General features: G+C 54.9%; 1 protein-coding gene across 1 annotated transcript in view; it reads left to right on the top strand.

Annotated features, from left to right (window-relative positions):
• The window catches only part of PREX1 (phosphatidylinositol-3,4,5-trisphosphate dependent Rac exchange factor 1), a 178431-nt gene extending 168521 nt beyond the window's left edge, over nucleotides 1-9910 (top strand). The window contains exons 33-40 of the mRNA XM_052650398.1: nucleotides 369-468; nucleotides 2535-2678; nucleotides 2774-2888; nucleotides 4337-4403; nucleotides 5407-5579; nucleotides 6064-6166; nucleotides 6419-6486; nucleotides 8220-9910. Of these exons, the coding sequence (XP_052506358.1) occupies nucleotides 369-468; nucleotides 2535-2678; nucleotides 2774-2888; nucleotides 4337-4403; nucleotides 5407-5579; nucleotides 6064-6166; nucleotides 6419-6486; nucleotides 8220-8262 (813 nt within the window). The 3' untranslated portion in view covers nucleotides 8263-9910. The remainder of the gene's footprint in view (nucleotides 1-368; nucleotides 469-2534; nucleotides 2679-2773; nucleotides 2889-4336; nucleotides 4404-5406; nucleotides 5580-6063; nucleotides 6167-6418; nucleotides 6487-8219) is intronic.
• The last annotated feature ends 2533 nt before the right edge of the window (nucleotides 9911-12443 follow it).

Here is a 12443-nt window from a genome sequence, read left to right as displayed (position 1 = left end):
ACCCAGTCCTCACTTCCTTCCTCTTATATGAGGTCACTGGGACCCCGTGTGTTAATTTACCAGTCGTCAAGACATGCAGGCTCTGAACTGGATGCTGGGTTGGAATGGTTCAGTGGGATTGGTGGGAAGGCTCAGGAAAGAGGGCCACCTGGCACGTTAGAGCAGAGGTGGGCTCTGACCTGGAAGAGGTGGGACAGGCCTGGAGTGAACACCATCTCCTGTCCAGCCCTGGAGAGCCCCGCACAGGACCTCCTGCCTGGAAGGGCCACAGCCTGGTGTGTCAACCGGAGTTGAATCGCAGCATCTTGAAGTAAAACCCGGGGCAGGGGTGGGATCTGAAACTCCTCCACCCTGTCTTCCTCCTGCAGAAGGAGGAACGGACCATGCTGGAGGACATCTGGGTGACCCTCTCGGAGCTGGACAACGTCACCTTCTCCTTCAAGCAGCTGGATGAGAACTGTGTGGCCAGTGAGTGATTCCTCTCACCCCCACTGAGAGAGTCCGGGTTCCGGGGTAGGAGGGACTGCTCTGGGGTCACCCTGCTCCTCCCTCTGCCACCAGGCCAGCTGCCTAAGGTTGACCTGGGACACAATGCTTTCAAACTGCCTGCTCCCAACATATGTGGAAGAAGGGGGTCTCATTTCATATAAACCCAGCCATCTCCAACAGCACTTAGGAGGGAAAAACAGCCAGTACCCAGTTCTTAATGAAAACTCCCAGAGATACCCTTCTTTGGAATGAAGATGTGTTAAGATTTTCTAAGAGTTTAACACCATAATTTTCTTCTTTCCTTTCATTCTCCCTCCCTCCCCCCATCTTTCTGTGTGCCCACCCACTCATCCATTTATTGATCTACTCATCCATCCACCCACCCATCTATCCATCCATGTATTCATTCACTCACCCATCCCTCTACCCATTTACCCCATCTGTCCACCATCCATCCACCCCCCCCATCCATCTATTCACATCACTGTAATTACGAGCACATCCTGTGTGTCAGGCTCAGTTTTAGGTTCTGGGGCTGCAGTGGAGAGAGACGTGGCCGTGGTTTCTGCCCTCCTGGATCTCACAGTCTTGCCCAGTCCCAGCCCTGACGGCACTGGGATCAGCCAGGGAGCTTTTCAGATACTGAGGCTTGGTCCTACTCCTGGCCCTGGCAATTCAGATTCAGTCTGTGGGATGAATCCTGGACACTGGGATTCTAGATAGGTTTTCCAGAAGACTTAAATGTACAGCCAGGACTGAGAACCACTGGGCTCAGTTCCAGAGTCATGGTTCTCTGTGATCCCTGGACCAGCACCTGGAGGATTGTTGGAAAAACTAATTCTGGGCCCCATCCAGGACTTCCTGAATCCAAAGCTGGAAGCAGAGCCTAGAAATCTGTGTTAATAAGTTCTCCTGGTGATTTTGAAGCATGCTAGTTTGAAGACCTGGACACAAATTTGAGCCAACTCTGGGAGCTAGTGGAGGACAGAGGAGCCTGGTGTGGGGTCACAGAGAGGTGGACATGACTTAGCAACTGAACTCAGCAGCAAAATTTGAGAACCACTGGTCCTTTTCATTGTTGTTGTTGTTTTTCTATCACCTCACTGAGGAGCCTATTTAGACAATTTTTTGCTGATCGCCACACACCCCCATGGGGCTTCCCTGGTGGCTCAGACAGTAAAGAGTCTGCCTGCAAGTGTGGGAGACCCAGGTTCGATCCCTGGGTCAGGAAGATCCCCTGGAGAAAGAAATAGCAACCTACTCTAGTATTCTTGCCTGGAAAATCCCATGGATGGAGGAGCCTGGCAGGCTATAGTCCACAGAGTCGCAAAGAGTTGGACACGACTGAGCGACTTCACTCACACACCCCCATGAAGTTTTAGTATGATGGATATACTATATATCCGTTTAGGTATTGTATGTCTGTCTGTGCTTTATACATGAAAAGGGTAAATTTTTTTTGCTTTCCCCATAAGAACCAGTTTTCACCTCCTTAGAGGCAATAGCACCCTGTTGAGAATATGTGGACTGGAGCCTAGTTGCACAGTGGGTTTCGTTTCAGGTGCCTGTTGGAATTGGTTGACAGTGGCTGCCTGTCTAGAGGCCAAGTTGGGCTCAGAGGGAATCACCTTGATTAGTGATATCTGCCACGGGCACGGGATGGGGTGCCAATGCCACCCAGCCGCATGCTCTTCCCTATGGGTGTAAGCAAGATGCAGGTGCTGTTTGAAGGCAGCTTCTGCCTGGTGGAGGCTACCAGGCGAGGTTGCAAGGAGCCTTGGTGAGGCTCTGAAGACAAACGTGGATGACTCCCCAGCTGGACAGAATCAGTGTCAGGCCTCAGAACTAAGCAGTGGAAACAGACCTGTTGAGGGAGGGGGACAAGGAAGGTCAGAGGCTGCTCCTCTGAGCGTGGGGCGATGGGGCTGTCTCAGGCGCCCCTGGACGGGAGGGCAGGGAGGCCTGTAGCCGCGGCTCTGGGGTCTGAAGGAGGGTCTGAAGCTGCCCCCACAGCTGTGTCCCTGGCCCGCCATGTCCCCCCACAGACACGAACGTCTTCTACCACATCGAGGGCAGCCGGCAGGCGCTGAAGGTGGTCCTCCACCTGGACAGCTACCACTTCTCCAAGCTGCCCTCCCGCCTGGAGAGTGGGGCCAGCCTGAGGCTGCACACTGTGCTCTTCACGAAAGGTGAGCTGCGGAGCCGGTCTGTGGGGGCCCCACAGGGGAACGGCTGTGCCCGCTGGGAGCCAAGTGCCTGCCTCGCCCATCTTCTCCCTTCACAGCTCTGGAGAATGTGGAGGTCTCGCCTCCTCCAGGCAGCCAGGCTGTGGAAGATTTGCAGCAGGAGATCAACGCCCAGTCTCTGGAGAAGGTTCAGCAGTATTACCGCAAACTCAGGTACCTGCGTGGGCCTCATGTTGGGGCCAGGATCCTGGACACTCATCTGGAGGGGGCCTTTGCGTGGAAGGCACCAGAGAGCCCGCAGTGCCCAGGCGGGCAAAGTGCCGTTTCTTGAGCACCTACTGTGTGTCAGTCCCTCTGCCTACACGAGCTCCTCAGATTCTCACAGAAGTTACCTTTCTAACCCATTTTACAGATGAGGGAAACTGAGGCCCAGGGAGCACACCCAAGGGATGCAGCTAGACAGTGGCTGAGCTAAGCTTTGACCTGGGTCTGCTTGGCTTCGTTTTAGAAGGTCCTGCCAGCTGGGAGGAGATGCCTGTTTCATTCTGCATGGGGGAGGGAGCCGTGACGGGGGCCCTAGGATCCTTGCCTGTGAGTGAGGTGTGTAACCCCAGGGCCTTGGTCCTGCTCAGAGGAGACCCCCCCAAGGAGAAGAGGAGAATAGGGGCCACACTCACCAGGAGGAAGCCTTGGACCCAAGGAAGGGGCTCCACTCCTGCCACCCCGACTCTGGCCCCTTCCTCCTTCTGCCTCACCTTCTCCCACCATGAAGAAGGTGGGCTAAGAAATAGGACACCAGGGTGTCAAGGTGTGGTAAGGGGGCCTAGCCCAGCTTTACCATTTGGAAATGGGAGAATGATACTTTCATTTGTCTGTGCAGGGAGAACATTCACCTCTGTTATTACATCTGGCATCTCTTTGGATCGATCAATGCCATCGGTCTGTTCTCTGCCGTTTGCTGAATATTTAAAATATGGTCTCTGTGATCTGCATTCATCCTTTTCTTTAGCACCTGTCAGTTGAAACCTTCCGTGGGCCGGGCTCTGTTCTGGGTGCTTGCCTAGGAGTCAGCAGTGACAACAAAGCTTGTTCTTGATGGAGTATAGATTCTAGAGCAGCCATGGCCCCTGGACCCACCACCCCATTTTGTCAATAAATTTTATTAGCACACAGCCATGTTCATCCGTGTATGTATCGTCTGTGGCTGCTTTTGTGCTGCAGCAGCAGAGCTGCGTAGCATCTCTAGAGAGACAAACTGGTCCACACAGCTGAAAATGTCAACTGTTCGGGCCTCTACATAAAAAGTTGGCTGAGTGCTGTTCTAGAAGGGGAGATGAGCAATAAACCAGTAAACAGAGCAGTGTGACGTATCAAGTGATGGTGGTGTCAGAGGAGAGAAACACCAGCACGGGAGAGAGCGTGGGGTGCTGATTCAGATGGGCAGTGGGGCGAGGTGGCATTTGAGCACCCTTCCTGCTTCCTCCTGGGCTGTTGGAGGAGCATATGACTGTGGGCACGGAGAGCTGTGTCAGCCGCTGTCCCTGATTCATTTCGCTGAGTTGTTGGGAGACAGAGGCTGCAGCTGTGGTGGGGCAGGGGCGGGAGAAGGGGACGGGGTGGTGGGTGTGGCGGCCCCAGCCTCACACTTTCTTCTCTCTCAGGGCATTTTACCTGGAACGGTCTAACCTGCCCACGGACGCCAGCACCACGGCAGTGAAGATAGACCAGGTGTGCCCTCTCCCCTCACCTGCCGTGGAATCTGGGCAGGGCAGGGGGTTTGCCTGGTTGGACAGCGACCAGGGTGACACCCAGCCAGAATGCTGGCTGGGACACTGCCTCTGCAGTCCCTTCTCCAGGACGTCTCCTGGGGTCTCCAGCACCCTCCCCATTCTAGAAATTCCAATTTCTTCCTGACCCGCTTTAGAATTCCTTAGATGATGTGTTCTCCCTGGCACCCACTCCTTGCAGCATCGCTCTGGGGCTGGAGCCCTACGCCGGACATGGCCATGCAGTGTTCTTTTTGTTTGTTTCCTGTTTGTTGCCAGCATTTAAAAGTCAAAAGATTTCCCATAAAACGGAGGCTTCTGGCCTGTCCTGAGCAATGGAAAGATCTGGCTGTTCCAGCCACGTTCCTGTGTGTCACACTTGGCCTTCGAGGGCTGTGCCTACCCTCCCCCAACCCCTGCCCCACCCCGTCCCCTGCATGCTCCAGGCCTTTCTCCCTCTGCCCAGGCACTATGGGGCCTCAATTTTGACAGTACTATGGGGGCTCCTCAGACTGTGAGGCTAGGGTTCCAGGAGAAGGGGTGGGCACGGCCCCTTGGGAGTTTGTAGTCTGCTGGCAGTCTATAGATGACACAGAAAGCCTTGGCCAGAGTTCTGTGCCTGCACTGGCAATGCCAGACAAGCCAGGGGTGGGGGTGGGGGGGGCACAGACTGTTCCCGGGGAGGGGCTGCTGTTTGGAGAGGACGGGGAGGGGCGTTGGCTCTTGGCTTCACCTGTGCAGGGGAAGAGAATTAGATGGGAGGGTTTGGCCTGAAACATACTGTGAGTGCCGAATGCCAGCTTGTGGGGCAGCCGCAGGGTTCATGGAAGAGTCCTGGCTTTGTCACCCCGGTGACAGAGTGGGGAAGACACCTGCTGTGATGGAGCTTGATCGGAGGTGAAGACTGGGGCGGAAGGCCGGGTGGGGGGTCCTCCTCTGACCGTCCGGGCCTGTGCCCCTCGCAGCTGATTCGCCCCATCAACGCCCTGGATGAGCTCTGCCGCCTCATGAAGTCCTTGGTCCACCCCAAGTCTGGTGCCGCCGGGAGCCTGGGCGCCGGCCTCATCCCCATCTCCTCCGAACTCTGCTACCGCCTGGGGGCCTGCCAGATCGCCATGTGCGGCACAGGCATGCAGAGGTGCGGAGGGAGGCGTGGCCGGACCTCTAGGGGGTGGGGCCCAGCGTGGGGGGCGTGGCCGGGAGGGGGCTGGGCGTGCCCCTGGGGGTTGGGGCCCCAAGGTGGGAGACTGGAGGCCTGCTTCGAAACCTGGTTCTTCCGCTCCCTGTTGAGCCCAGACAAGGCCAGGGCCCACTCTCGGCCTCAGTTTGACCGCTGTGAGATGGGACCTCAGGGGAAGGTGGTCCTGGGAGAGCTGCCGAACTTCCCAGCCCCCTGACTCTGGTTGGCGTGACCGAGCGGCTGAGGCGCCTGGTTCTGCTGGAGCATCCGTAGAACACTGGCAGGAATGGGCGCCCGTCTTGGTTGGGGCCGGGCTGGACCACTCTCTCGCTTCTGTCCCTTGTCCCTGCTGCTCCGATCGGGGTTTTGGGTGCTGTGTGGGGGGCAGGACGTCGCCCAAGTCTCACGTGCTGACCCCCCACCCCTTGCCGCCCCACTGCAGGAGCACCCTGAGCCTCTCCCTGGAGCAGGCGGCCATCCTGGCGCGGAGCCACGGGCTGCTGCCCAAGTGCATCATGCAGGCCACAGACATCATGCGGAAGCAGGTGGGGTGTCTAGGCCCCAGGGCCCCGTCAGGCTGCAGGGGAGGCGCCCAGGCCGGGGCGTGGTGGGCTTAAAACCCCGGGTGGGATGAGGGGCCGTCTGGGGATGGGGCTGATGACCGTATCCCCTCTGGAGGGGCTGCAGATCTTAGCTTCTGGGGATCTCCCAGTCACCCCACCCACACCCACACATCTCCTCAAGCGCCCTGCGCTCCACCAAGAGACAGCTGGGCCCTCACTGTTCTCTCTTCCCAGGGCCCCAGGGTGGAGATTTTGGCCAAAAACCTCCGGGTCAAGGACCAGGTGCCCCAGGGCGCCCCGCGGTGAGTGGCTGTCCCCCCACCCCACCCCCCAACTCCTTCCCTCTGCTCCCTTCCCTGGGGTTGGCCTCACCCCAGACAGATGCCCTGGCATTCAGATGGGTTCTCCCCTCTCATTTATGGGATCCCCTACTTTGGGAAACAACAAATACAACTTAGTCTGTTACCTCCCAGGGCTCCCACTTTGGCTGGGAAAGTGAGGCCGGGCCCGAGTGAAGCGTGGGGCAATGATCTGTGTGCCCGCCAGCTTGCTTGCCCACTACTGCTTCTCTGCTGCCCTCAGAGCCCTCAGCCCACTGCTTCTTCCTGTCCTCATGGCCCCGTCGTCCCTGAGTCAGTGTCAGACCTTCTTATAGCCCTGTGCGCAGACCCCTGTCCTAGGAATAATTCATTTTAGTGCGTCTTCTCTCTCCATCCACACTGTCCTGATTTGCTATTGACATCGGCCCACACTTTTTAAATAGCTTTTTATTTTGAAATAGTTTGACCACAAGAAGTTAGAAAAATAATACAGAGTTTTCAGGGGTCCTTCATGCAGCAACGCCCACCCCCCTCAGCCAGGATAATGTCTCATGTAACCACAGGACATTGTCAAGACTAGGAAACCGTGTTGGAGCGATACAAGAACTCATTTATATCTTACATGTGTTCCATTAGCTTTTGCCTACACTCTTGGCCCGTGTTGCTTTTAAATACTTTTCAAAATTTATTTCTTTATTTTTTATGTGTTTGGCTGTTCTGGGTCTTAGTTGCCGCGTGCGGAATCCTCATCATGGTAGGCAGGATCTTTAGTGGTGGCGTGCGAGATTCTTAGTTGCGCATTCCTAGCTGCGGTGTGTGGGATCTAGCTCCCCTACTAGGGACTGAACCTGGGCCCCTGCATTGGGAGTGTGAGTCCTAGCCACTGGACCACCAGGGAAGTCCCTTAAATGCTTTCTATGTCACTTCCCCTGCTCCAGGCACCATTCCCATCTCCTTACCTATATTGACTCATTTGCTTAAACAACAACTCTGTGAGCAAGGTACTTGTGTTATCTGCCATGGACAGTGGGGACAGTGAGGCCCAGAGAGGTTAGGTGTCTTGTCCGAGGGCACACAGCTAACACACAGAATCAGAGCAGCCCTTCTGAACCCAGACCATCCCCTTCCTGACGCCCTGCGCCTTCCTGCTTCCCTGTCTTGTCTGTGTCTCTGTGGCCACCTCCTGTCTGGTCCCCCTGCTATCCTTCTCACACAGCATATATGCTCTCTCCTGCTTGAAACCTCTTAGTGACTCCTTCGTTACTTGAGGTGGGGCTCAGAATCCTCCCAGTGCAGAAAGAAACCCAAGGCAGGCCGGCACGTGCTACAGGGAGAAGCCCCCAAGATATATTAAATGAAAAGCTCCAGGGGCAGAGTGCTGGGTCTCCTTGGCCACCATTAGCGTGGAAAAATGCACAGATACCCACACGTGTAATCACACACCCACATGCGTATCTTGACACACAAATGGGAGCATGTGTTTGCGTCTGTATTTGCAAACCCCTTGCCAATCTGGAGAGAGCAAGACTGCTGAGGGGCGGGGACTGGCCTGCTGGAGGAGAGTGTGGGCGACCTCAATAATTTTTTACTCTGCATCTTCTTACACCTGCTGAGTTTTGCTTTCTGGGCATGATTGCACGTTCACATAAATCACATGTTGCGACGATAATAACGAGCCGTGGCCGCCCCTCATCCTCTTCACCTCCATCCACCAGGCTCTACCGCCTCTGCCAGCCACCGGTGGACGGAGACCTCTAAACGCCGAGGTGCCTGATGCCCGGCTGCATCCTCTGGAGCCGGGGTTTGCAAGGACACAGGGGGCCATGCGGCCTTCTCCAGAGCTGGCCCGAGGCCTCCACTCCGCCTGCCTCGAGACCTGCCCAGCCTCCTCCATCACGTCACCTCCTGGGAGGATAAACGGTGCCCTGACTCGCGGATGAACTGGCGATTGGCCCTGGGCCGGCACGTTCTCCACACTTCTGCCAGAAGCCAGAGGGGGTCCTGGGGATCCACAGAACTGATGGGTGCCTCCAGGGCCTGGGCTCCTGTCTGGAAGTTCCCAGGACACGGGAGATGTCAGGGGCGCTGCAGTTGGAGGCCCATGGCTTAGCCTGCACTTTGGAAACCTCTGGTTTCCTTCTAAGTCCACATTCCAGGTGACCACACGTGTCTCTTCCTCACCTTAGCTTCCAGATCCCCCTTTAACCCTGTACTAACCTCTCCAACGGACTCAGAAAAGCCAGACCTCTGCCACGAAAGAGGGACAGGGCACAACACTTATTACCAAGAGGACGGTTGAAAGCCACCCTGGCTTCCTCTATCAACGCCATTAGAACTGGAGCCATCAGCCCAGGGCACAAGATTTGCCCCAATTTTATTTATATGGCGTGAACTCTCTATGGTTTATTTTGGGATTTTTATGTTGTCGTTGGTTGTGTTGAGATTCCCGCTTCCTCCCCACTATCCCCCGCCCCCACCCCCCAGGTTGTGTGAGTATATATTTGTGTTTTAAATTTCAAGGAAAGCTATATTGTCTAACAGGGGACCAACATAAAGTAGTATTGACAACTTTTCCCAGTTCTACTAAAAAAAAAGAAAAAAAACTAAATTATTGAAAATTGAAGAAATGTCGGTATTTCATCTTTTTAAGTATTAGGGTCTTAAGATATTGCTTACAGGTATCGACTAGGGTTCCTTTCCCCACCCACCTTCAGTTCTCTAGCCGTTGGCCTGTATTAGGGTGAATGACTTTGTTCTTTGAATGGCTGGCTCCAAGGGTTTCAGAGGTGGCTGGGCCAGGCCTGGGGGCTGGAGGCAGTTGAACTATCCACTGGAGAGGCAGTCCCACACCAGTGTCTGTCCTCTGTGGTAGAGGGGCTGCTGGGATACCCTGAGTGGTGGCTTCTGTAATTTATTTTTTAATGTTAATCCAGAGCAAGGCAGCAGCAAGGCATTTGGGACTTCTCTGCCAGCCAGAGAGACCGGAAGCTACCCTGGCCACCTGGGCACAGGAACCTACGCAGGATCTACTCCCTGTCTGGCCCCCTTCCCCACCCTCCCCACCCCTGGAGTTTGTCCCTCCAGCTCCTGTCACCAGCAGAGACATGTCTTTCCAGCCTTGGCTGATGGGTGAGATCAGGTGTAGTTTTCCCTCTGCCCTGCACGCTTGAAGCCGCATCAACATCTTGGCTCCCTGCATCCCCAGGAGTCGCCTTCCCTCTCTTGCCACCCTGCATCAGATTGCAAGAGGTGAGCTTGTCGCTGGACGGAGGTAGCCTGTTACAAATAAGGACCCCCATGGCAGAAAGGGAGAGTGTTCCCTGCGGACAAGGGCGTTGTGCACTGGTTTACTTTACGATGTACAGATCTTCTCATTCAATTCATGATAGATTTTTTTATTATTATTAAAAGTGGGTTTATAATACAAAGATCCTGATCTGTGGTGGCTTCCTTTGGGGCTGACCCTGGTGGCATTGGGGGTGGTTGGGCCTGCACGTGTCATAGGCGGAGTAAGCAACCGCCGTGAAGATGGCGCGGAGGACGGTTCCCTCGGTGCCGTGAGTTACCACACTAACCTCAGTTTCCTCCTCTAAAATGAGGGCAGTATGTATATATTCCCTGCAGGGGAGTGGTGAGGACTACCTGAGATCACGGGGTGGGTCTGCATCTCAGATGCGCCAAGAAAATCACTGTCTTTATATATGTGTATTTCGCCTGTGTTTTGGATTCTGAATACTCATTTCAGTGTGATGGTGGAAAAATGGGACTATTTCTCCAGGCATTCCCTTGCCTCCTGCTGGTGTCATGCCAGGACTCCCTGTCTCACATGTGCCCGAGGATCAGGGTGGTCTGAGGGATGGGCCATCCGTCACCCCAACCTGCAAGGTCCAGTGGGTCCGGAATCCCACGCGCGCAGAGCTCCAAGTGCTCAACACGTGGTTGGCTGGTTCCTGGCCAATCAGAATTCACACTGGCCACACACGGGCCAATCAGAACAGAGCCATGCAGATATGGTACCGCACACTTGGTACTGTGGTCTAGGTCCCAGGGCTGTCCGCAGGTTCTCACCGGCCAAGGCCCTGAGCCATCTTTATGAAGCTGCCTGGGTCTGTCTGCCCAGGCAGAGAAATCTAATCCTCAGGCCTGAATTGTCTGCCCCTATGCCTTTCTCCGTCTCCCTCCCTCCTCCCTACCCTGTTCCTTCCCTCCCCATCCCTCTTGCTTCCCTCCTTTCCCACACTTTGGAAAACCCTGATCTCTATGAAAGGCTTCTTTGAGGGTGCCTTCCTCTTGAAGCCCTCACTCTCATGGGCGTGCTTGGGCCTTCCCTGAGTCCTGCCATTTTGGACCAGAGCCCCTTCTCTTTCCATCTCCTTTCCTTCCAAACTAGCTCTCAGAGCTTATTCTCTCCAGACCCAGGCAGCTTATTCTCTCCAGACCCAGGCTCTGGGTCTCTCCGGGAAGGAGAGCCTCGTGTCTTTCAATTACAGGTTTCGAAAGACTCAATACCGTAATAGATGAGAGTAGATCCTGGTGGGATTTGGGGCACAGGGATGGACTGATTACTTGAATTATCTGAAGCCTGTATTTGGATCCCGGGAAAATCACTCTAAGGGGAGAGCCATCACCTTGATATATATTTGGGGTCAACAGGGAGGATTTGCTGCCTTCCTCCAGGCAGACACTTACAGGAAGCAGAAGTGTCTCCCTGTTCTGCACCCAGAGGGCCTGCAGTGAGATGAGTGAGTTCTCCTGCAGTGATGGACACGGGCAGCTTTGGTTTGGAACTGAGAATTAAGGTCTCTTCAGCCTTGAGCAAGTCACATACCTTCTCAGACAACAGAGCTGCCTCAGCAAATGGGGTGGAAGCCTGGGGCTGTTTCTTGCTCTGGAGGGCCTTTCTCTGTACAAAGTGGAGCATGAAGGCCTGCTTACAGAGAAGGGGTGTTTTGCAAATGACCAGACGTCTTGAACTGATGGTGAGCAAGCTGAAACTTGGAAACTGATGTGGTTTTGTTTTTGTTTTCCTGATATTTTGAATTAGACACTCAAGAACCAGCAGCTTTCACTTCCAAATCCTGAATCTGGGTTTCTTTTGAAAATTCAGATGCTCTGGTCCCAGTGGCCCTTGTGGGACCATGTGTCCTGCCTGGTCACATGTCACCTGAAGCTGAGGTGTGGCCACTGCCTTTGGGCAAAGTCAGTTTTCCATCTCCCACCCGGCCTAGCACACTCCTTTACCTGATTGCTCGTCTCTGGGATGGCCCTGCCTGGCCGAGCTTGGCCAGCGCTGGCCTCCTGAATCTCCAGATCTTCGGCTCTGGAGTTGCCATGGCGATGTTGGCTGAGGGAGGAACTGGTGACCAGGAGTGGCTGCGCTGACCAACGGAGCATTGAGAGATGGGCGAGTCCCTGCAGCTGGTGAGTCTCTCGACCCCCCGTTCTCTGCTCCCCCGCTTCTCAGTTTATCCACCTGTCAAACGGCGCTGACTTGGATACGGTCCCTTGGTGTGGGCTGTGTTGGGGGCCACTGGGAAAGCCAAAGGTGGTATGGAGTGTGTTGGCCACTTTGTGATTTTATCTAAATGTAACTGCTTCTATGTTTACCATTCTCTGCCATCAGTGAAACCCCGAGAGCAGGAGTCACATCCATGCTTGTCTGCTCTGTCCCAGGTCTGGCCCAGTGCTGAGTATCAGTGAACCACTGATAACAACAAAAGAAGGCTCATCACTGTCAGAGCCAGCAACCCATATCCTAGCTGCGTGTGGCCAAAGCACGTGCCCCTGACCACATGCTCGGCACCTGGCCTTGTTCTTGGACTGGGCTGGATTGTTGAGGACAGGGAGGGCCTGGGCTGAGACCTTTGAGGTCAGACATCTTCAGACATCTGTACCTGGCAGGCTGCTGTACTTGCTGAGTGACCATCCCTTAACAAGTC

The sequence above is a fragment of the Budorcas taxicolor genome, chromosome 13 (genome assembly GCF_023091745.1).
Source record: "Budorcas taxicolor isolate Tak-1 chromosome 13, Takin1.1, whole genome shotgun sequence".
NCBI classification, from domain to species: Eukaryota; Metazoa; Chordata; class Mammalia; order Artiodactyla; family Bovidae; genus Budorcas; species Budorcas taxicolor.
Note: the sequence above shows the minus strand (reverse complement) of the source record. Positions and strands in the feature narration are given on the sequence as shown.